General features: G+C 47.8%; 1 protein-coding gene across 1 annotated transcript in view; it reads right to left on the bottom strand.

Annotated features, from left to right (window-relative positions):
* Positions 1–18,807, bottom strand: part of TARS2 (threonyl-tRNA synthetase 2, mitochondrial) — a 28,255-nt gene extending 9,448 nt beyond the window's left edge. The window contains exons 1-12 of the mRNA XM_061605804.1: positions 18,658–18,807; positions 16,646–16,836; positions 13,817–13,940; positions 13,548–13,672; positions 11,653–11,770; positions 8,846–8,910; positions 7,909–7,987; positions 6,747–6,893; positions 5,358–5,456; positions 3,855–4,021; positions 1,864–2,026; positions 1,479–1,616 (exon numbers count right to left, since the gene is read on the bottom strand). Of these exons, the coding sequence (XP_061461788.1) occupies positions 1,479–1,616; positions 1,864–2,026; positions 3,855–4,021; positions 5,358–5,456; positions 6,747–6,893; positions 7,909–7,987; positions 8,846–8,910; positions 11,653–11,770; positions 13,548–13,672; positions 13,817–13,940; positions 16,646–16,836; positions 18,658–18,723 (1,482 nt within the window). The 5' untranslated portion in view covers positions 18,724–18,807. The remainder of the gene's footprint in view (positions 1–1,478; positions 1,617–1,863; positions 2,027–3,854; positions 4,022–5,357; positions 5,457–6,746; positions 6,894–7,908; positions 7,988–8,845; positions 8,911–11,652; positions 11,771–13,547; positions 13,673–13,816; positions 13,941–16,645; positions 16,837–18,657) is intronic.
* Positions 18,808–23,756: the final 4,949 nt, after the last annotated feature.

The raw sequence follows: 23,756 nt of genomic DNA, 5'->3' as shown, positions 1-23,756 counted from the left end.
GAGGCAGGCCGCTGCCATCTGGGAGGTTACGGCAGCTGCTTCAGGATGGGGGGACGGGAAGTCAATATTTGGCATGGCCTGTGGTGGGGAGAAGAAGAAAGGGACCCCCCAAGCAACAGGACAGGACAAAAGGTCTTCCGTTATGCCTTCTACGTTAAATTTTACCCTTGTACTCCCCTTTAGTACCACTCCCTGTATATATATATGTATATGTGTGTGTATGTGTGTGTGTGTGTATATATATATAATTTTATGTATTTTAATTGTATTTTATGTATTTTAATGTTTTTGTGATTTTATTGTTTACAATTTTATTATGTACATGTCTGATTTTATTTTTGTAAGCCGTCCTGAGTGCCTGATTATAGGGTAGAAGGGCGGAATAGAAATATTTTAAATAAATAAATAAATAAATTTAGACATTTCAAGAGCACACACACAAGCTAAAACAGCATATCCGTCAGTACGCGTGAAACGATAACATGTAAAGCTCTCTAGCTGCAATTTGCTGGTACCAATTTGCACATGAGAAATGCTCTCCTAGACACCAGGATCTGGAGAGAGAAGATTTGGAGCAGGTGTGTTGGGGGGCGGGGACTAGTTGTTGTTGTTACGTGCCTTCAAGTTGATTTCGACTTATGGCGACCCTATGAATCAGCGACCTCCAAGAGCAACTGTCCTGAACCACCCTGTTCAGATCTTGTAAGTTCAGGTCTGTGGCTTCCTTTATGGAATCAATCCATCGCGTTTGGTCTTCCTCTTTTTCTACTCCATTCTGTTTTTCCCAGCATTATTGTCTTTTCTAGTGAATCATGTCTTCTCAGTATCTTCTAGTGACAGTTCTGGTTTAATTTGTTCTAACACCCAATTGGTCTTTTTCACGGTCCTTGGTATGCACAAAGCTCTCCTCCAACACCACATTTCTAATGAGTTGGTTTTTCTCTTATCCACTTTTTTACTGTCCAACTTTCACATCCATACACAGAGATTGGGAATACCATGGTCTGAATGATCCTGACTTTAGCGTTCAGTGATACATCTTTGCATTTGAGGACCTTTTATAGTTCTCTCACAGCTGCCCTCTCCAGTCTTAGCCTTCTTCTGATTTCTTGACTAGAAGGAACCACAACAGCAATCTGGCAGTTGTTTTTTCTTTAAGATTTAAACTGGGTTCAAAGGAGAAAGTGAGCAGGGAACGTTTTTTTCAGGCCAAGGGCCACATTCCCTTCTGGGCAAGCTTTCCGGTGTGTGTGTGTGTGACATGTCCGTGGTGGGTGAGGCAAAAGTGGGTGGAGCAACGAATGTACATTTTTACCTTTGTACAGTAGCCTAGTTTCTATGCAGCCTCGTGCGGGTGTGCACACCCCTCTCTTACCCTCCCATCCAGGGAAGCATAATCAGCGCTCCCCATCCCTGGGTGGGTTTAGGGTCCGCAAAGCAGAATCAGGGGGGAAGGTGGCAGGTGGCTGCCTTCTTACCTCCTCGGCCTGATCCCAAAGGTGAGCCTCTCCGAGAAATTTCTCAGGGCGAGTAGAGAAATAGAAGCGTAACGTGAATCCAAAAGTGGAGTACACGGCTTGGAGAAAATCCAGGCAGCTTTGGATCTCTCCTTCCAGCTGAGTTCAGGGGTGTTGGGGAGAGAAGAGAGAAATGGCATTGCGGATGAAGACAGACGTAAAGGATTTAGAACTCTGGTACTTCCTAGTTTGTCCTGGAACTCCCACCTCCCCTTTAAAAGATGCTCCAGTTTTGCCAATGGGGCTCCAGAGAACTGCTCCAAAGGAAATATGTAAAGCACTCCATTTAGCCATGCAGGCATCCTGCTTTCATCCCAACCCCAGCACGAGCCAAAATATCCTTCACCTGATCCATGGAGCAGAAGATGTGGGCATCATCTTGCTGGAATCGGCGAACCCGTGTCAGCCCTGTAAGGGCTCCTGAGGGTTCATTTCTATGCAGGACCCCAAAATCAGCGAGGCGGAGAGGCAGCTCCCTCCAGGATCGGGGGCGGTGGCTGAACATGAGACTACACGGGAAGGAAAAATACAGGATTTACGCAATCATCACAAGCAAAGCTGTGAATGCCAATATTCTACAGAAGCTCAGATAAAACATGTGCAGCATTGTACTGGGTCACACAATTCAACTTCCTGATAATCTCTGCTTTCATTTTTTTCCCATTTTAAAAAGAGCATGTTTCTAGCCCTCATGGTTGTGGAGCTATGCTTCAACCTCGGGTTTCATTAGGAAAAGTTTTTTAAGTTGCTGGCCCTTATTGTGGCAAAGGTATGTTTGAAAGGGCAACATCTGCTGACCTTTCAAAAGCCAGCAGGACAGCTGAATAAAACGTCCAGTGACTGAGGACAGAACTCCAGTGCCCTGCCTCACCCCATGATCAGCAAAATAAAATATGTTTACGCAAACAGGTCTGTAGCAGTAACAGAAGCTTGGCTTGACTCGCAAGACTTGTACCAGTCAAGGAATTCAGACTTTCTTGGAAAAGAGCCTGGGGTGGCCAAAGGCAGAGTTTTAATAATTTCACACGGTGTACAGACAGTGCTGCTGATGAATGGCAGCACCTGAACACCAGGGAGCAACTGTGGGGGCAGGTGTCTAGGGCAGGCAGCCTGACTAACAGTGCAATCCAATACATGTCTACTCAGAAGTAAGCTCCATTGGGTTCAATGGGACTTAATTTGGGAAGTGTATATTGGATTGCAGTCTAAATCAGTAAGTCCTGGGCAAGGGCCGTCGCTCAGGGGAAGAACATCTGCCTTGCATGCAGAAGGTCCCAGGTTCAATCCAAAGAAGTCTGGGAATATCCCTTGCCTGATGGCCCAGAGAGCTGCTGCCAGTCAGTGCTGACGATCTTAAACTAGATTGACCAATGGTATAAGGCAGCCTCCTACAAGGCCCCAAACCTCTCCGCTTAAAGTTACGCCCTGCATTCTTTTTTTACATCCGACACCCTCTCTGTCTTGAGTCAGGGCCTTTGTCGTAAGAGCTGTCCCGCTAGATCAGTCTAAAAAACAAAACAAAACCCACATCCATCCTGTCTAGCACAGTGGCCAGTCAGATGCCTTCAGGAAGCTGACTGGCAAGGCCAGAAGACAACAGCCGCCCCCCCCCCCCAAGTAACTGGCTTTCAGAGGTATACTGCCCCCTAGATTGGAGGTTCCATCAACCTATCACCCTAAACAGATGCTGGCAGACCTCCCTCCCTCTGTGGATTTGTCTTCACAACCCGCCTCTTTTAAAACCATCTAGGTCGGCGGCTCTCTCCACGTCCTCCAGAGTGGGAATTAGTCTTAGCATGAAGAAGATCTTCCTTCTCTTGGTCGAGTAGGGATGGAAGGATCTCTCAGTTTCCCTTCTCTCAGCTTCTCATTTTAACACTCTTAAATTCAGTTCTCCGCAGTTCGGCAACAGTTGGCAATTTAAAAAAACACCAAACATCGTCATGAAAATTCACCAGCATTTTAGTGTGAATTTCTCCTACTAAACGCGTTTGCAGGCAGTTTTGACTGATGTACGCATTTCTGTAAGTCGCTTCCCCTAATTTAAAGCAGTCCTGGATATTATTTTCACGAACATGTTTATTTTTATGCAAGGTTTCCCCCTAATAGATGCATTTTTGAAAGCATCGCTTTGGTTGCAGAACTTCGCTGCAAAAATTCGGGCAAGCGTGAATGTCGAAGGACGGCTGTGTATGAGGCCTTGCGCTGTTTCAGGAAGTGCGGATTTGAATAGATTGGCCTTTGAACAAAGGGAATCGAGTTTCTCTAGCATCCCTACCATGAACGGAGCCGCCCAGCTGAATATGCTCCGGGTCTCAACCCTCCTCCATAACTCACCAGTGGCCAGGACAGTTCATAGGTTTGAGGGCAAAGGTCTCGTCTTCAACCTGAAAGGAGAACATGTTCTCTGCGTAGTGTTGCCAGTGGCCAGATACCTCCCAGAGCTTTGAGTTGAAGATGTTGGGGGTGATCACCTCGGAGAAGCCGCGCTTGAGATATTCGCTCTGGGAATTAAAGAAGGAAAGGGGACATTGGGGGGTGGGGGAAGGCAGAGAGAGAATTAGGCAAGAGATGACCGTACCACCTGGTAACAGAACATCGGCCGTGGAGTGGGAGGGAAGACAATTTTTTAAATTAAATTTTTTTTATTGGCTACCTTGTTTTAAAAAGGAAAGTCTTGCTTAAAGTTTTTTTTAAAAAAATTCCTAACCTTTAGAACCCATTCTAATAGGATGATAATACAACCTGCCTTTTTTACTTCCTGGTAACTAATACTTTCGATTCCCTGAAAAGAGATTATGTTGACCGCTTCCGCCTCTTAGTTCACGGATAATGGGATTGATTTGGCAAGAACAACAGAAATCGTGTATTTTTGAACTCTCTGCTATTCTCCTGTCTGGGACAACATTTTTCTCCAATTTTCAATGGACAAAACCCCTAATGGCACTTTTTCTATGAGGAAACACCTTTCAGAGACGAGAGACACATATTAATAAAAACATTGGGTCTAAAGTCTACTAAAACAGTCGTTCTATAGACTGTGTTAATCATAGCCACAGGAAAAGAGTGATCTCACCCACACTGCATAACCTGTGGAGAAATTCTTCTGGGAAAGAGCTGCTCAAATGAATGGAAGCCATGAAGGAGAGTTACTACAGAGGGCCCTGGGTCAGCTGTGGAGGGACCCACTTGGCTAGCGCCTACGTCAACCACTATGTCCTTGCACAGCTCCACTTGGCTAGCGCCCATAGCATCAACCACTGTGTCCTCGCACAGCTCCACTTGGCTAGCGCCCATAGCATCATCCACTGTGTCCTCGCACAGTTCCACTTGGCTAATGCCTGCAGTGTCAACCACGGTGTCCTTGCACAGCTTCATTTGGTTAGCGCTTGCACCATCAACCACCATGTCCTCACACAGCTCCACTTGGCTAGTGTCTGCAATGTCAACCACTGTGTCCTTGTGCAGCTCCACTTGGCTAGCGCCTGCACCATCAACCACCATGTCCTCGCACACCTCCACTCAGCTAGTGTCTGCAATGTCGGCCACTGCATCCTTGCAAAGCTCCAGTTGGCTAGCACCTGCAATGTCAACCCGCCGGGCCCGCACGCAGCTCCCATTTGCTTCAGCAAGGGCTATGCTGGGGAATCCCCTGATCAGACTGCGTCCCATGTTACCGTGTGTGTATGCATGTGTGGACAAATTTCAAATGGCCCACCTCAAACAGCCAGGCATCCAAACCAGCTCACAGAGTCACAGGTAGGTAGAACGGTGGGGCTGGGCCTTGAGGCGCCCCACTCCGGGACCCTGAGAAACAACGGTTTAGGGAGCAAAGCTCACCTTGATGAAGTCCACGAGGGCGGCGTAGATGTGCGCCCCTTTGGGAAGGAAGAAGCAGCTTCCTGGACTCAGTTTGTGGAAGAAGAAAAGTTCTTGATCCTGGAGAGGAACAAAGACAGAGAGGGAGACTGAGGGTTTTTTTCCTTGAAGGGCGCTTGGCTTTTGATTCTAATTTTAGAAATCGATTAACATGAGCGTCTCCAGGGATTTTTTTTCCAGGGAGGGGGCAAAGTAAAACAACGAAAGCGGGAGCAGAGTAGTTTCTCTCACTGGGCTCCTACTGGGAGGAAGGGCAGGATATAAATGTTTAACTTGCTGCTATTTGTTATTGCTTTTATTGTAATATTGTATTTTAATCTTGCTTTGTTCACCACCCAGAGAGCTATTAGCTATGGGCGGTTTATAAATGAAATGAAATAAATAAATAAATAATAAATGTAATAATCAATAAATGAATAAAAATGAACGAGAACAGCGCCTCTACATTTTGCCAGTGGGGTACGACTGCCCCCCGTACCTACCCTGTGGATACCCAGGAGGACTATTTAAGAGGCGCACAAGCCCCACAGCAGGGACCCACCTTACCTGCCCTCGCACGCCACACCTGTGGAGGGGCGACAGCTGCGTGGCAGAGCACACGCTTTGCCTGCAAGAGACCTCCAGGCAGCTAGAAAACAAGACCCCTTTCTGAAACCCCAGAGAGCTGCCAGTCAGAGAAGAGAAAGGGAGGCAGAAAACAAAAAGGCCACCAGCCTGACCCTCTCGGTAAGGATTGTCTCATGTGCTAGAGGGAGAGAGGGAGGGAGGGAGGCCATAGAAATTGGCCTGGGGTCTCCTTGGGGTAGCCCAGAGGTGGGCAACCTGCAGCCCACCAGGTCATGCTGGGAGGCGCTGAAGTGCAATATCTGGAGGGCCACAGGTTCTCCAACCCTGGGTTAAAGGACAGGGCTCCATTGCCCTTACGGCTCCTATAACAGGCGTGGGGAAGCTCAGGGCTGAGGACCGAATGCGGCCCTCCAGGCTCTTCTATCTGGCCCTAGAAACCCTCCCCAGGCGGCCAAACCCCTCACCGACACTGCTTCCCATCTCAAGTGCTGCTGCCTGGCCTGGATGTGTCTCCAAACTCTAATGCCTCTCGCTTGTCTGGATGGAAGACAGAGGAGCGGGCAAAAAAACCAGCCGAGCGTACAAAGGTCACATTTACTTTTGTTGCTCTGCTCGCTTTTCCCCCTGGCTCTGCCCGCCACTGCCATGTGGCCCCCGGAAGGCTGTCCAGAAGGGAATGTGGCCCTTGGGCTGAAGCGCTTCCCAACTGCTGGTGCACAGGCAGAGAGACGTGGAAGCCGGAAGGGAGAGCAGACTCAGCAACTTGCCTTAATTGCACCCCACCTTGCCTATCCGCCGGTGGTCCCGCCACGTGGCCTCCTCCTGAGCCCGCTCCCACTCCGCCAGCTGCTTGGAGCTGGGGAAGGAGATGCCGTAGACGCGCTGGAGGGTCTCCTTGGAGGGGTCTCCGTGCCAATGGGAGGAGGAGTTCTGCCAAGCCAAAAAAGAGACAGAGGCAGTGTCACTTGGTCCAGAAGGACCCCTCTGGGTCATGCAATCCTGGCCTGGGAATCCTCAGGAAAGGCTGGAGCTCAGCGGTAAAGCATCCCAGGTCCTGTCTCCAGCAACTTCTCCGGGTGGAGCTGGAGAGCGGCTGCCAGTCAGAGCAGACTGCCAGTAAGATGTTCCTGTTGGGAACGGCTGCAGCTCAGTGGGAGAGGACCTGCTCTGCACGCAGACGGTCCCCACTTCAGTCCCCAACAGCGTCTCCAGGGAGGGCTGGGACTGTCCCCTGCCCGCCATCCAGGAGAGCTGCTGCCAGCCAGTGCAGACCACACTGCGCTAGACGGGTCTGACGTGGTACAAGGCGCCTTCCGCGGTTCCCAATGGCAAACCCCTGCCCTCCGAGACCTCTCCGCAAAGCTCTGAACCGCCAAGAGGCAGAGGCGGCCCCCAGCTTGGACGGCTCTAGAAAAGCATTAGACAAACTCATGGGAGATAAGGCTGCCAAGGGCTACTAGTCACAATGGTTACCCCCTGCCCCCATAGCTGGAGGGCAGTGTGCTTCTGAGCACCAGCTTTCGGAAACTGTGGGCGGGGAGAGTTGCTGTGGCTGCACTCAGGTCCTGCTTTGGTGCATCCCACTGTTGGAACAGGTGGCTGGATGAGGGGGGGGGCCTTTGGCCTGATCCAGCACACTCTTCTCATGTCCTTATGCCTATAAATTACCAAAGCAAAAGCAGCAGAGGCTGCCTCTTATCAAGTCTGACCAAGCCAGCCTGGAACCCACGGGGTAGCGGAGGATGTCCAAGTAAGATCCCACCACCAGTCTGGTCAACTTTTGTATATGGGATGGTGGTGGCAGCATTTTGCCTGTTGCCACAGGCCAGAAAATGTCTTGGGACGGCCTGGAGACAATCTGATCACCCTTAACTCTCCCTGCAGTGCAGGCCAGCCTCTCCACCCTCCTCTGGAGCCCTTGCAGATGGGGCTGTGAGCATCCCACCTTTAGGAGCTTCAGTGCGCGGATCTCCCCAGTATGCCGGATGTGGGGCCCCCGGCAGAGGTCAATTAAGGTCCCACACCTGCAGACAGCAAAGAAATGGGATGCAACAGTCAATTTCTGGCCTTTCCTTACTCAAGCGTTTATTTATTAATTTCATTTAACATTTATATACTGCTTGATTGTAAACAAAAAAGAACCTCTATGTGGCTTCCTGATTATTCCTGATGCTTTCACTGCTGGGGCAGTAGTGATGATATTGCTTTGTATACCTGAGTTTTATCCTATGTTAGTCCGACTCAGAGTAAACCCACCGAAGTGAATGGGTATGACTAAATCAGGCCCATTCAGTTCAATGGATCTATTCTAAAACTTAGCTAGATACAGCCAACTGTCTTGCTTTTAATTTAACTTCTACAAAGAAGCCAAGTAGAATAGCAGATTCCTGCCATCTCTGATGGGCCACATCTATTGATTGCTAGATCTTATTACATATTTTTCTCTCTCCCGTGGAATGTGACACAGACAGGCTTTCTCAGTGTTCCAGAACCACCAGGTAAGAACAGCATTTATTAAGCAGATTGGAACAAACTTATCGTTCCAATTGTCCAATTCTCTGGATTTTGTGATGAAGTTGCGGTTTTAAAAATGCACACAAAATGTCTTATCTTACACAGAAAGGGTATGCAAAAATGCTTTTTGGGGGGGGGGAAATGTGTACAATTTAAGTACAATCTGCAAAAAATCCACAGGACGCTGGACAAAACGGACTTATAGCTCACATGAAACAGGTACGGAATTGGAAAAAAACTGATCTGCGCATCTTCGCTGCCAGGCAGGAGGGTCAGATTTGGACAAAGGAGGAGGAGCAGTCTTCGTTTTCTCCCGGGCACTAAGTACAGGTTAGCCAAGGACGAAGAGAGCCAGAAATTTCACTCACCTGTACACGGTGGTGGTCGGAGTGTTCATCTTCTCATTGATCATCCGCAGTTTGAATTTGTTATGCTGGAAGGGCAAAAACAAGAGTCACACGGACCAGCGACGGTCAAGAAAGCCCGGAATAAATCATGGATGTCAACTCTACCCATCCCACAACGGTGCTCTCGAAAATCCACACGCCCCTTTCCTAAACGCTCTCGACACATTTGAAATTATTATTAAAAATAATAAAGGCAGAGGTTGACTGCTCCTGGATATGGAGGCTTTATTTCCACCACGGAAAACTTTTGTATTGCCTTCCTCTGCAACGCAACGCTCCGAATAAACCCGTCAAACGTATTTGTTTATGCAAAGTCCACTAGGATGCCTCTGGGCAAGTTCTCTCCTACATCTCTCCCTGACCCCACAAAGAATGTAAGAAGAGCCCTGGCCATCTTCCCCCTTCTGGTGCTCTCAACTCTCATCATCACTGGGGAAGGGCCACAGCTTTGTGGCAGAGCATCTCCTTCGCATTCAGAAGGTCTCAGAGGCATCTCCAGGTACAGCTGAGAACTTCCCCCTGCCTGAAATCCTGGAGAGAGACGCTGCCAGTCAGTGCAGGCGATACTGAGCTAGAAGGATCAAGGGTCTTACTATCAGGCAGCATCCTGCATTCCTGTTTAAACCAGCCCCTTCTTCAGAACCATGAGGACTGGAATCTTATTATATTTTTAGGGAAAAGACTGTAGCTCACTGGTAGAGCACCTGCTTTGCATGCAGAAGGTCCCATGTTCACTCCCGTCTCCAGGGAGGGCTGGGAATGTCCCGTCTGCCACCCTGGAGAGCTGCTGCCAGTCAGTGTTGACGATAATAAGCTAGATGCACCCAAGGGTCTGACTCTGTGTACTATCAGTCCTCGCACTGGCTGTTTCCTCACAGAGCCCAAACAGAAGCCCAGAAGGAGAGAACAAAGGCAGCTGTTGGTCCTCAGCAACTGGTATTTGGGACAGACTGCCTCTGAACATGGAGGTTCAATTTAAGCAATCATGGACTAATAGCCCCTGACAGCGCTCTCCTCTTCCTCCAGGAACTCGTTTAATGCCCTCTGGAAGCCACTAAGCCTCTGGCCATTGCCACATCCTGTGGCAGAAAATGCCACAAATTGCAGACCTTTTTTTTTCTCACACCCAGCAGATTCTATAAATTGCCAACCTTTGCACCTGTTTCAGAAACCAGGTCAGCCACCAAAACAGCAGCAGCAGCAAAAAATGAAAGTTGAACAACCTGTTGGCAGCGCTTTTAAGGTACACGGCCACAACCCTTCATGGACAGAAATTCCAGTAAGGGAGCCGCGTTCATCAGCTGAAAAGAGGACAAGAGCATCCCATGGCACCGTAAAGCAGAGGTCCTGTGCCCTCCAGATGTTGCTGGAGTAGCCAGCTTAGCCAATGGTTGGAGATGCAGTCCTGCAACCTCTAGGAGGGCCACAGGTTAGCCAGCCCTGGACTTGACATATGAGGATAACCAGATACTCAGAAAGAGACCTTAACGACCGCGGCCTCAGCTCAGAAGATAAATACATCACGCTTCACTTCACCTAAGCTTTAAGTTATTTTGCAAATCTTCCTCGTGCTCATATACTCTACTTGTCTGGAAGACGCCACCTTCCTGAAAATCCTCGCCGTCTTGGCTTCGAGCGTCCCTGTGAAATCCAGCTGTGTCACTGACAAGGGGCATCGTACTTAACTCAATTATTATTGGGTTAATCGCTTGTTACCCGAAGGTCTCCGAGCGATTTACAACATCATTACAAACCCAAATATGTCGCACAACAAAAACACCTCTCTCCCCCCCCCCCGGAAGCCTGGGCAGCACCCTAATAACAAACAAAATCATCAGTCTATCGGAAGGCTGGGGGAAAAGATGACAAGTCTTTACCTGGCACCGAAAAGATGTCAATGAGGGTGCCAGGCAGCTCCCACTTGGAGACCTCATTCCAGATGGGGAGCCACAACTGAGAAGGCCCCGAGAAAAATGTGACGGTTCTCCCCGTATTGTCAATCAACATATTCTATATGTAAAAATAAAAACTTCAGAGGAAAGTTCAATGTGCAGGTCCACCGCTTAAGGCTGCCTTTCCCAACCTGGTGCCCTCTGGCTGTTGCTGGACTTCAGCCCCTGCAGCCAACCAGGCCAGCAGTCAGGGATGATGATGGCGGCTGTAGTCCAGAGGCAACTGGAGGGTACCAGACTGAGGAAGGGTGGTTTAAAGCTACTAGCCAGGATGGCTCTCTGTTTTATCTCCACTACCCCTGAATAATACCAGTTGCTGGGGATCACAAGTGGGGGGAGTGCTGCTGCATCCGGCTGGCCTCTGTGAGAACAGGACTCTGGACTAGATGGGCCCCTTTGGGCCTGATCCGGCAGGCGGTTCTCATGAATCGTTTTTTCCCAGGACATTTGCGCAAGTGTGAATGAGCTAGATGAGCGCTAACATGATGAAAACCGATCCCAGACAACACTCGACTATGGCAAGTTGTCCTAAGGCCTCTGGAGGAGCAATATCACCTCTTCTGAATGGTGTTCACTCCCCCCACCCCTCCCTCCAAGACAGGGCAAGTTTTGCAATCTGGGTATCAACAGCTATGCTCTCCCTCCACTGGGAATCCCAAGTGGGGGAAAGCGCTGCAGTTGCGCTCCGGCCCTGCTTGTGAGCTTCCCAGAAGAGGCACCTGGTGAGCCCTGCAAGAACAGGACGCTGAACTAGACGGGCCCCCTCTGGCCTGATCTAGCAGCCAGGGCTCTTCTGATGTTCTGAAGGCTTCACACCTTAAAGAGCTCCATCACATCCTCCCGGGACACCTCCAGACGCTCAAAAGGATGGTTCTCTGAGATGATCGCCTTGCAGATGTCCTCCAACTGCGGCAGGTCTTTGCTGGACACAGTCCTGTGAGGGATAGCAGAAAGGGCCTTCACAATGAGACAGAGGCCTCAACGGATAGCGTTAAGCAATTAAGTGCAGCCCAGAGAGACAGAAAATGACAAAGAAAGTCATAAAAGGTCTGATCTTCAAAGCACTTGTATCTAGCGAACAGAAAGGCAGATAAACTCTTGATAACGACCAGCTGATGATGCCATTGACTATCTCAGAAAAGGGAGAACGTGATTAGTCCTAATCAAGAGTTTCATTTGTTTTCCTGCTCATTTGATACCGGAAACTTTGGAGATTAAGGCTTTATTTCCCTGTCTGCCACGTTCTTTTTCTTTTTTAAAAGGTATTTATTTATTAGCCAACAATATACTGTATCTTACAGCAGTCGCATATTACAAAGCAATCACCGTAAACCCACATAATATAATTTGGCCATGGATATTCATTAACAAGATAATATCAAGAGACATAAGTCACCACTAAGTAATTGCCATACTTTACAACAATCCAGACATAAAATCATCCGGGAGATTCTGAAAGAAGTTTAAAAACAAGTAGCAAAATTTCTCAGTACGTGGCATATGTGTCGTGCACAGACCTAACCAACCAAAATCCACCCCAGGTTTAAGCAGCTAAAAAAATGTGTCCAAATGGTTTCTTAACCAATGAGGACATCTAGTGGACAGTTAAAGATAGATCACCCACCCAAGGGCGGAGGGAATCCTACAAGGCCAAGGGATCCCCAACTGTGGCCCGCGAGCTTCATTCAGGTGGTCTGCGTGGGCTGTGGATTTGTGGTTGAAGACGGGAGATGGTGTGTTCGCTGCACTAAACATGTATACTGATATTCAGCTGCTTCTTTTAATTATTGCATTTTATTACATATTGAATTCAATGGAACACAATAAAACACAAATATTTAAGAAATAAAAGAATCCGTGATACTACAATTAAAAAAACTATAGAATACATATGATATTATATAATTTATTATAGCAATTTATATAAAACAACAAAACGCATTGTGTTATTTTATATGCCCACACCTCCCTCCACTCCCCAAACAGGATTGTTGTTAGATCACATCTGCTCCTGTTTGGGGAGTGGAGGGAGGTGTGGGCATATAAAATAACACAATGTGTTTTGTTGTTTTATATAAACTGCTATAATAAATTCATGTAATTTATATAAATTATAAATTATATAAACAAAATGTAGAGGCTCACTTGCAATGTTTTTGCTTAACAGAAACCTAGGAGGCTGCCTTATATTAAGTAAGACCGAGCTTGGTATTGTCGACACTGACTGGCAGCAGCCCTCCAGGGTTTCAGGCAAGGAGGCTTTTCCCAGCCCTGCCTGGAGATGCCATTGGGGACTGAACCTGGGACATTTGGCATACAAGCAGATGCTCTAACCACTGAGCTACAGCCTTTCTCCAATGTTTTATTTTAGAAAGGGAACACAGGGGTTCTCCGGTGGGTCAGCAGAGAGGCCAGCAACTTTTGGCTCCAACTCTGTGAACTTTTTCCATTCCAGCTGGTCATTTACAGAACTCTGTAACTTTTAAAAACTAGAGCCTGCACCTGTTGTTTTCCTTCTCCCTCCCAATCCCTTTTCCTTTCATGTCGTATCTTTTCGATTGCATGCACAAGGGCAAGGACTGTCCTATTCTTGGGATGTATAAGCCCTTTTTTTGGCAGAGGAGCAGGGCAGAAACGCTTAAAAAAAAGAGTAAACATTGCCCCCAAAGCTGTGGCTGCAAACCACTCCCACCATCACCCTTCCAGCTTACCTTTCCTCATCCAAATACATGTCATAGAAGAAGCCATTTTCGGTGCTGGGCCCATGACACAGGTGGGCGCTGTAGAAACGCTCAGCGGCACCCCCTAGAACATGGGCACTGGAGTGCCAGAAGAGCTGGCCAAGAGAGATTCGGGGAGAGGGGTGGTTAGGTATTTGGAGAGAGCAAAGCCTTTTTTCTTTGCTCGCTTGCTCCACACTAGCTGAGATTCAGCAGCTGCGCTTCCCCACCTGCCAAATGAGCACCAGCAAAATACTCACCGCCTGCCCATCCTGAGAATCGAAACCCACAAATTCCAAGGTGGCATCGGTCTCCAGTGGGCGACCCAGGTCATGGAGGCTCCCGTTCACTCGCGCTGCCACGGTGCCCTTCGCCAGTCTCTGGCTGGAAGATGCAACCCGGAGAGGATATATTAGAACCCATTGGATTGGGAACAAGAACAAGAGGAAACAGATTGGGTTTTCATTTTTGGTGTTCATATACCGCTTAATATGAAGAGTTTCTCAGCGGTGTGCATAAAATGGTTAAAAGAAAAGGTGTAAAGGTCACCCAAAAGGAGACGAAGTTGGAACAGAGGAAGCCGCCTTATATTGAGCCAGGCCATCTGCCCACTTAGCACAGTATTCCCCACACTGGCTGGCAGCAGCTCTCCAGGGTTTCACACCAGGAGTCTTTCCCAGCCCTACTTGGAGATGCTGTCAGGGGCTGAACCTGGGACCTTCTGCAGGCCAAGCAGATGACACGCTATGGCCCTTCCCTTAAAATTAAAAGTAAAATTCCAGTCCTCATGGTTCTGAATGAAGGGCTGGTTTAAATAGGAACAGAAGGAGCTGCCTTCAATTAGCCAAGACAGACAATTGGTCCATCTAGCTTAGTATCATCTATGCTGACTGGCAGTGGCTCTCTAAGGTTTCAGACAGGATCTCTCTGGAGATTATTATTATTTGGTTTATATCCTGCCCTTCCTCCCAGCAGGAGCCCAGGGCGGCAGATTGAACCTGGGAATTACCGCATGCAAAGCAGATGCTCTGCCACTGAGTTAAGGCCCTTCCCGACAGAGAAAGACTGCAAAGATAAAAGAACGATCCCCTCTCCCTCTCTGGTAGTGTTGGGAAACGGCCAAGAGTGATTTCACCAAGCATTGCCACCATCTGTCTCAAGCATACATCTTTAAGGACCAGAAACTTACTCTTCCTTGCCATTTTTTTAAAAATGGAAAGCTGCAATTCGCAGGAAGTTGGATTCCCCAGGGCCCACTAACCATCTCCGCAGCTGCACAGCACAACTGCAGGAATTGCAAAACAAATTTCACACAAAGCGCAAACCTAAGCAGGTTTACTCTGAAAGAAGTCCTACTGTCTCCAGCATGGCTTACTCCCTGGTAAGCACATTTAGGACTGCAGCCAAGATTCGGATGAGAGGGATAGAGAATTGCAAGTGTTTCCTTCTAGGGTGATGGGCATTGATGGGCTACAACTCCTGTCAACATCCCTGACAAGAGGCTGGTCTGGTCGCTGGGAGTTGGACTCCAGCAACAACTGAAGGGAAACTAGTTCCTTATACCTGATCCAAAGCGTTGGAAGTGTTGGAAGGCCACTCAAAACTTGGCAGCTTTGCATGGGGTTACAACAGATAGAGAAGGGACCTCGAAGATTCCTAGGCTGTCTCTCCTCTCTGGGCTGACCTATACTTCACTGTGTAAACTGATATTCTTAGAGTTGCTAACCTCATCTCTGGTTCCTCTTTCTTCTTCGCTCTCTCTTGGGAGAGAAGACATCTCGAGCTCGATTCAAGGTGTTGGTTTTAACTTATAAAGCCTTACATGGCTTGGGACCACAATACCTGATGGAACGCCTCTCCCGACACAAACCTACCCATACACTACGCTCAACATCCAAGGCCCTCCTCTGGGTGCCTACTCAGAGGGAAGCTCGGAGGCTGGCAACAAGGGACAGGGCCTTCTCAGTGGTGGCCCCCAAATTATGGAATGATTTTTCTGACGAGGTGTGCCTGGCGCCAACACTGTTATCTTATCGGCACCAGGTCAAGACTTTCCTCTTCTCCCAGGCATTTTAGCATGTGTTTTTAAATTGCTTTTTAAAAATGTGTTTTTAAATTTGTATATTTGTTTTTAACCTTTTTAATTGTTGTAAACCGCCCAGAGAGCTTCGGCTATGGGGCGGTATACAAATGCAATAAATAATAATAATAATAATAATAATAATCTCCCCACTGTCTCCCCTGCAGCATGAGGACAAAGACCAGACATGGCCCCTTTACACCTCCAACCTAGTTAGAACTAGAACCCTTCTCTATCAAGCATGTATTTCCTATAGCAAACAAGGCCTCTAATTTTCTTAAGTCTAGAGCTTCAGTGTGATTATACTCAAGGAAAAGGTAAAGATTTACACACACAGGGCTCACTCTTTGGTGCTGTTTAGTTGCTCTGCCTAATGCAAAGTGTATTCCTCAAGAGCGCCACCAGTATCCACGAGAGGAGTGTGTTTGGGTAGATCCAGGATGTGGAACCTTTGGCTTTCCAGATATTGGTGGATTCCAACACCCATGAGCCACTGCAGCCAGTGTGGGCAGGGAAGATGGGAGTTGTATTCCAGCAACATCTGGAGGGGCAGAGGTTGCCCATCCCTGGAGTAGAGAGACAGAGAGGTAATTGCCATATCTGGGCTCAGCATGGCATTCTCCTCTTGAACACACTGGCAGCAACAGGGGGCGAAGAAAGATCATATGATCGGGCTAGCTTTACCCAAGCTACCTGCAGTTGCTCTCTAAATTTGGCAAACTCTTTGGTGACTCTCCACCCACGCTCTGCGGCCCGCATCTCCACATCTCCAAACACACTAGAGCATCTCTGAGCATCTCAAGAAACTTCAAATCGCCCGTCTCCCACAAGGGAGGGTGTTTTAGCCTTACAAAGGCAGGATCTCAAATCTTGCAGTTGCGAGTTTCTGTCTGCAGCCCTCACAGCTGCCAACCAGCCTCCTTCACTTAAAAATTTTGCTTAAAAAAAACAACGCTCAAGAGAAAACCAATCTGCAGGGAGCAAGCACAAAATAAAAGTTGAAAACCACCTGAGCTGCAGGGCCACCTGATATGGTGTGGTCACCCAGGCCTCTCCATCTACTTCTTTGCCATTTGGCAGGAAAATCCGAATTGGATGGCTCTCTTTTCGGGTTCGTTCGGCATATTGTTCCATCACGGCGGCTTTTAGCTTCTCGTAAAATGCTAAGCGCTCAGAGACGTGGGAAGGAAGGGTGCCTGCCTAAAGGAGAAAACATGAAGGAAGGTAAACCACCACACATTTTGCCCTCAGCTTAGGAAAAAGGCCACATTCAAAATGCAGAATGTCAAGACCCATGTGAAAAGAGAAGATGACTAGCAATTTTAGCAATGTAATATTTGTTACAGAATTGAAAAACACTCTGGGTGCTATAGGGTTTTGTTGGGGAAGGATGGGAGAAGTAAAGAAGTTTTTTTTAAAAAAATTAAGTGGTTGGGGGACATGGTGATGTTTGCTGAGAATGAGAAGAGAAACAAGGCCTCAGAGCAGAGTTCTCCCAGAAATCTCTTTCCCCACCCGGGTTAAATCTAAATTCACTTTTATGACATCTTAGGAGCATGACAATGTGACAACCACCAACCTAGAGAGAAGTGTGTACACACACACCCCTAGCCTGCATTTCTACATAAATCAATGCTCTGAGCCCAGATCCTGATAAGCGCACACACACACAGAACTGCAACTCAGTCAGGCACTCAAGGTCAGGCATCAGGTGCACTTGGGGAATGGCAGCAGCTCAGTGGTAGAGCATCTGTCTTGCACGCAAAAGGTCCCATATTCAATATAGCTGGCATCTCTAGGCAAGGCTAGGAGAGACTCCCTGTCTGCGCTGCCAGTCAGTGTAGACAGTACTGAGCTGGATGGACCAATGGTTTGATTCAATATAAGACAGTTTCCTAAGAACAAACAATGCAAGATGAAGAAAACATTAACGGAGACTGACAGAGGCTATCTCTGAGGGATGCACAGACTCATACAGGGATACCACAGAAGCGCCTTCAGCCATTTAGATGGTTCATGTATTTACTTCTCACACTTATCTAGCATGGCCAGCTTTGGAAATTAGGTATATGGGAGCGTCATTATAAAGGAATAATCTTTAATCTGATACCATCTCATCAGGAGGTCCGTTCCGCACAACATAGGAAGTGGACCTTTAGTGCAGTGGTATAGACTCTTTGGAATTCCCTCCCCTTGAATGTTAGACAGGCACTACCTCTGTTATCTTTTCAACGCCTACTGAAGACCTTCCTCTTTCAACAAGCCTTTAAAGCAGAGACCTTATCCCAGTCTGCATCTGTGCTGGAACTGCTTTTTAAGATGTTTGCAAAGCTGTTTTTTTAAAGCTGTTTTTGAAGATGTTTTGTTTTAATATGTTTTTGAAGATGTTTTATTTTAGTATATTTTAATGCCTGTTGCTATGTTTTTAGTGTTTTTATTGTTGCCCTGGGCTTCTACTAGGAGGAAGGGGGGGATGTAAATTTAATAATAATAATAATTAGGTGTGGGGAGACCAGATTATCATCTATAAAGGTGGTCAGAGGAGCAGCCATATATGCCTTCATTCCTAAAGGTATGGGGAAAGGTTATCATGCCTGTTTGGAGAGCCTTCATTATTGTTATATGACTTGCAACGAGCTTCCCTGGACCAAGGGCAGAGACAGATCAGTTCTGGACCTCTCCAATTCAGGCACCACTACATACCTTCCAACACCCACAGCCTCTAAGGACCAACAGACACAAAACTGAAAGCAAAAAGAACAGCCAAGTCCAGGGCAGCTTAGCCTTGCCTTCCTCATTTACAAGCACCTAAAAGCTCTACTGCTTTGAAGAAGGCCTCCCCTGTTGAATTCCCGCTGCTGGACAGAAAAAGCACAGGAGCCCTGGAGATGAGAGGCTGCAGCTTTACAAGCCAAGGCGCAACGAGAGAGAAAGCAAGGATTCCAAAAAGGAGGAGCGAAGGAGAGGAAGGTATGTTTGCACAGACCAAATGTATATGTTTTTAAAAAATTATGCACAGACCCTGTACAACCTGCAGAGATGGCTCTTCCCAGCCCAGACCTTCCTCCAGGGCCAGAGGACCTTCATCTTTCAGAAAACCCGTGTCAACGCCTCCGTTCTCACGTGGGGGATGCCGTCGGGGTCCCTGCTGCACAATTGCACCTTTTGCGAGAAGCCCACCATGGGCATCCCCGCCAGGAGCAGCCTGCGTGGGCGGGGCAGCTCCTTTGCGCGCTGATTGGCCCGCCCTTGCAAAGAGGAAGAGAGTGCCAATTGGTTGCTCCGCTGGCCAATGGACTTCCTCCCCTTGGAAGGCACTGTCCTCCACCCCCGCCTTCCCCTCCTGCAACAAAGACCCGGGGAGGTGACGTTCCGCCTGCTTTTTGTTTTGCAAGAGAAACAGCCCCACTTTACAACGTGGCAAGCAGGACGGAGAAAAAAATACATATATGCAAAGGCGTCTTTTACAGCTCCTGCAAAGCTGGCTTTTGAAGACTCCATCTGTGGTTGCCAACTGACCACGAACTGCTCTGCTCCTGTGCCCTTTAACAAGCAAGCCGGCTGCGCAGTGAGCAAAGGTGCAAAGGCTTTCCCCGCTGCATGCAGGCGATCAGCACTCTCCACCGTGCTGAGCTCTGTGCGTGTCAAGCTGCGCAGCTACAGGGGTCAATTGAAAAGCTGGCAACCCAGCAGGCATGGACCTAACGATAGCAAGCGACGCTTAGGACTGAATATTAGCATATACGGCACAGCTGCAAAAGAATTATGACAACACTGTGAAGAGAATTGCATGCATGCCCCTCATTCAGAAAAAAAAAATCCTATAACACAAATTTCGGTACAACAGGCAGAAATTCCAAACAAGCCAGCTTTTCCCTTAATGGATACACGTGATAGGGAAACGCTGCACCTGTTGAATTTCCACCCCATACCATAAAAATGCTTCATTTAAAACTGTGTAATTAGCTGTACATGTTTTAAATAAACATAAATAATAGATTTTTGTTAAGCCTTCCTGAGACTTCTCCCCCCCCCCCCGGCCTTGCCTCTGACCAACCACGTTTAGCAGGCTTGGGGGGAAATGCAATCATGAATATATCCAATTCCAAGCCTTTAAACTTTCCCAAGAATCCTGCTCTTTTGTGTCCTGAGCTGCATTATACCAAGTCATTCTCCTGGTTCACTTAGAATGGTACCATCTGCTCCGACTGGCAGCAACTCTCCAAGGCCTTCAAACTCAAGGATCATTCATAGATTTGCACACAAAAGGTCCCAGGTTCAATCCCCCATGGCATCTCCAAGCAGGGCATGGAAAGACTCCTGCCTCAGACACGAGAACTGCTTCCAGTCAATGTCAACAATACTAAGCTAGAAGGGCCAATGGGCTGACTTAGTATAAGGCAGCATCCTGTTACTCTTTTAACTGAAGATGTGTGTGATTCACTCTAGGAGATTCTGCGTGTCGTCTCTTCCCCCCCCCCCAAAAAAAGTGGTTTATGGCTGACCTTTTGGCTTTTCCAGTCCTTTCAGGATAAAAAAAAAATCTAAATGGTCCTTTTCAAAATGCAGCTTACTTCTAACCCTTACTTCAAGAAAGGATGGGCCAGCAAGAATTACAGAGGCACCCTCTCTCCCCAAGCCAGGTCTAGGAATGAATTCCTAACACACAGCTAGAAAGAGACCACATGCTGGAGCCTGCTAGTTTAAAGCCACCTTCCAACTAGGTGGGGAACATCTGTGGCCCTCCAGACATTGCTGGACTCCCAACTCCCATCAGCCCTGGGCAGCCAGCATGGCCAATGGTCAAGGGCGACAATGGGAGGCTGAGTTCAGCAATAACTGGAGGGTCTCCCATCACTGAAGACCAAGTTACAACTGGAGCTGCTACAGTATGTTAGCAAAACAGACACTGAAATTGCTAACTGGGTTGTTACCTCAGCAAAATAATCAGATGCAATCACTCTGGGAAGAGAGATGGTAAATATTACAAACAAAAAACCACACACACGAACAGAAACTACAAAAGCAGGCAGAGAGAAATAATGCTGTACAGAGCAGCCAATCTTATAGAAAGCCTTTAAAAACCCTCCACTGAGATGATCAAAAAGAGCATGTTGAGAACATGAATCGAGATCTAGGCGGAGGGTGCATGTGAGCTACATGCTTACAAACAGGATCAAAGCTGCCCAGGCTAGTATGGTTCCCTTTCAAGGAAATTCTTGAGATTGGTGACCTGATTTTAGGTGGGGGAGCACAGACATAATGTCCTGTATGGTGCAGATGCTGGGTTTGCACTATCCATGCTTCTTCAAAAAGGGAATGTGGCTGCACACCTCATTTGTAACACCATGCACATGAAGAGATCTGCTCTACCACAACCCAGGTCTAATCAAGCACATGGAACAGGCCTAGCTCTCGAAAGAGGCATAAGTGCATCTGCCACAAAGGAGTCCCGGGGTCCCTAGGTGGGGATGCCACACACACTTGGACCTGCAAGTGCAAATTACGGACTTCTGACCACAAATTGGTCCATCACATGAGCAGAGTTCACAACCCATTCCATGCGCTCAGCAAAGCCACTCCCCACAATCACAGCTCAAAGGAGATCTCACTCAACCCATTTTCACCACTCCAGTCAACGAAGCTTAGCTTAATCAGCATCAAGCGATGGCTTGGGAGCGCAAAAAGGATAAAAGAACCTTCACAGAGCAATCACACTGCATGAATGTCACACCATCGTAACTGCCCATTTATTTCCCAGTTTACCCATTCCAAGACCTTCCCTCTGGCTGCCTGCCTCCCACAACCGCTCTCTCATTTCCCAAGGCCTTCCATTGCCCTAGGATTCAGAGCATCTCACGCCAATGGCTAGCAGGAGAAACTTGACCAATAGCAACAACAGGCCCTTGTATGACAGGGAGCAGCCAAACCAATCACGGCCGAGAGATTTGTGCCACCATGGCACAACCCCCCCCCCGAGGGAAACCCCCCAACAAAATTTTAAGTGCACTGCAAATGCATGCTATAATCTTCTCTCTGCCTTGTACCTTTCCCTGTGAACAAAGCGGAGTGAAAACGTTTGGGGATTCTGTAGTAGATTCACCTGCTAAGTGGCCCTGCCTGGGGGCCAATGGGAGTCGCAGTCCAAAACTGGAGGGCACCAGGTTGGGGAAGGCTGCTGTGCATTCAATATGCAACTGAGCACCCCTTTGAGCGCCTGATCTTTCTTCTAGAGAGCTTTAAAAATACTGCGGAATAGCACCTTCTTAGTAACACCCCAAAGTGTTCAAGTTTCCCAGAGGGTCGTTGTTTCTCCTTGTCAGTTCAGGAAAAGGTCCTAAGTAACAAGTGAGACCACCTTGCTTTGCATTGCATTTGAACATTCTACAACGCAATCCTATGCAGGTCTACTCTGAAGTCAGCCCCATTAAGTTTAGGCCCAAGTAAGTGGGCACAGAGCTACAGACTTAGGCTGCAATCCATGTCTACTCAGAAGTAAGCTCCAATCGGTTCAATAGGACTTACTCCCAGGTGTGTATTGGATTGCAGCCTTTAGATTTTAAAAAATGGCTTTTAAGTAGGAAGTTGCTGTATACTAGGTCAGTCCACGTAGCTCAGTATTGCCTATGCTGACTAGTTACGGCAGTGGTAACAGCTCTCCAGGATTTTAAAGGGCATTCTGTTTTACTTGGAGAATGCCGGGTCTTGAACTTGGGACCTACGGCATGCAAAGCAGAAGCTCTATCACTGAGCTACAGCCGTTGACATAATAAGATTCCAGTCCTCATGGTTCTGGATAAAGGGCCGATTTAGACAGCAGCAGTGCTCTACCACTGAGCTACAGCCCTTAAAAAAATAGACATCTTCCCTTGCATTTTTAGAAAACAAGGCCTGAGATCAGAGGGCACGTAGTACTTAGAATGCATTAAGGGCAAAGTTTCAACCCTGTTCAACAGCATTAATAGAGGGTCATTGGGATGGACCAAACTGCTCACCCTTCAAGAGGGAAAAAGGGAGCCCTGTAGACAAACCTCATCCCACTAAACTGCACCACAATGGGCAGAATTCTTTTTCAATCAGGAAAATTTCCCACTTGGCCAGCCCTCCATGGATGGGTCTGTTGTCTCCGTGACTCACCATTCCTCCATCAGCCTCATACACAAGCTTCTAACCAACTCCCAGGTAACCTTCTGGTTTCCTGGGCACACAAAGAAGGGTGCTGTCCTCCATACACATGCAGCCAAGGGCGCTGCCCTAGTGATGCCCACCCCAAGCTTTGGCACAGTCATGAACACTTGGGTACAACCAGCAGAAGATCCCTTAAAAACAGTATCAAAAAGACAGGAATGGAAGAGGTTGCACTGCCAGGGGTAGTTTGCAAAGTTCAGGCCTCTACTGCTGAAGCAAAGTTTGGGAATGAGAAGAATTCCTTTCGTTTAGAGGCATTCACTAATGGGTGACTTTTGGTTGCAGAAATACTATTTGGTTTGCACAATAACTTAAAATCAACACGACCCAAACGCAGGCAGTTAATAGGCGTTCTACAGTCCAAATCTCCCCTACAATGGTGGGCATGTCTGTACTCTTCCCATGGATTAAATCAACCCACAGTATTTTTTTGGCCACCACAGATCCTAAGAGGGCATGTGTTGGGGAGTATTTCAAACAGGTGCCATTGCTAGTGAGGGCAGGTCACTGCTCAACCAGTTGACTGTCCACCTGCTACCCATCTGGTGAGAAAGAGGACACGTCTCAGCTCATATACTTAACGCTCTCCCATCTCCCATTTAAACCTGTCACTGCCATTTGAAAGGCATCTCCTCCCCCCCAGCAGACTTGCACAGAGAGGACTCTGGTACCAGGTGACAGTTCTACTCACACTGGCACAAGGGAAAGGGGTCACTTCCAAACAAACACTTGTTTGGATGGGCGCTTGGGAGGGAGAATCTTGCAGCACAAACTAGATGAAAGGCAGTCAACTAAGACTGAGGCACAACGGCAGACGTCTGACGATTTCACTTCACTGGGGGCGGCATAAACGGAAAGCCCCACTGCAGTTTTACCAACTGTGATGTGTTGAATCACTTCTCCATTTAACTCTAACTCATGAAGGATAAAGC

The sequence above is a fragment of the Rhineura floridana genome, chromosome 22 (assembly GCF_030035675.1).
Source record: "Rhineura floridana isolate rRhiFlo1 chromosome 22, rRhiFlo1.hap2, whole genome shotgun sequence".
Lineage (NCBI taxonomy): Eukaryota > Metazoa > Chordata > Lepidosauria > Squamata > Rhineuridae > Rhineura > Rhineura floridana.
Note: the sequence above shows the minus strand (reverse complement) of the source record. Positions and strands in the feature narration are given on the sequence as shown.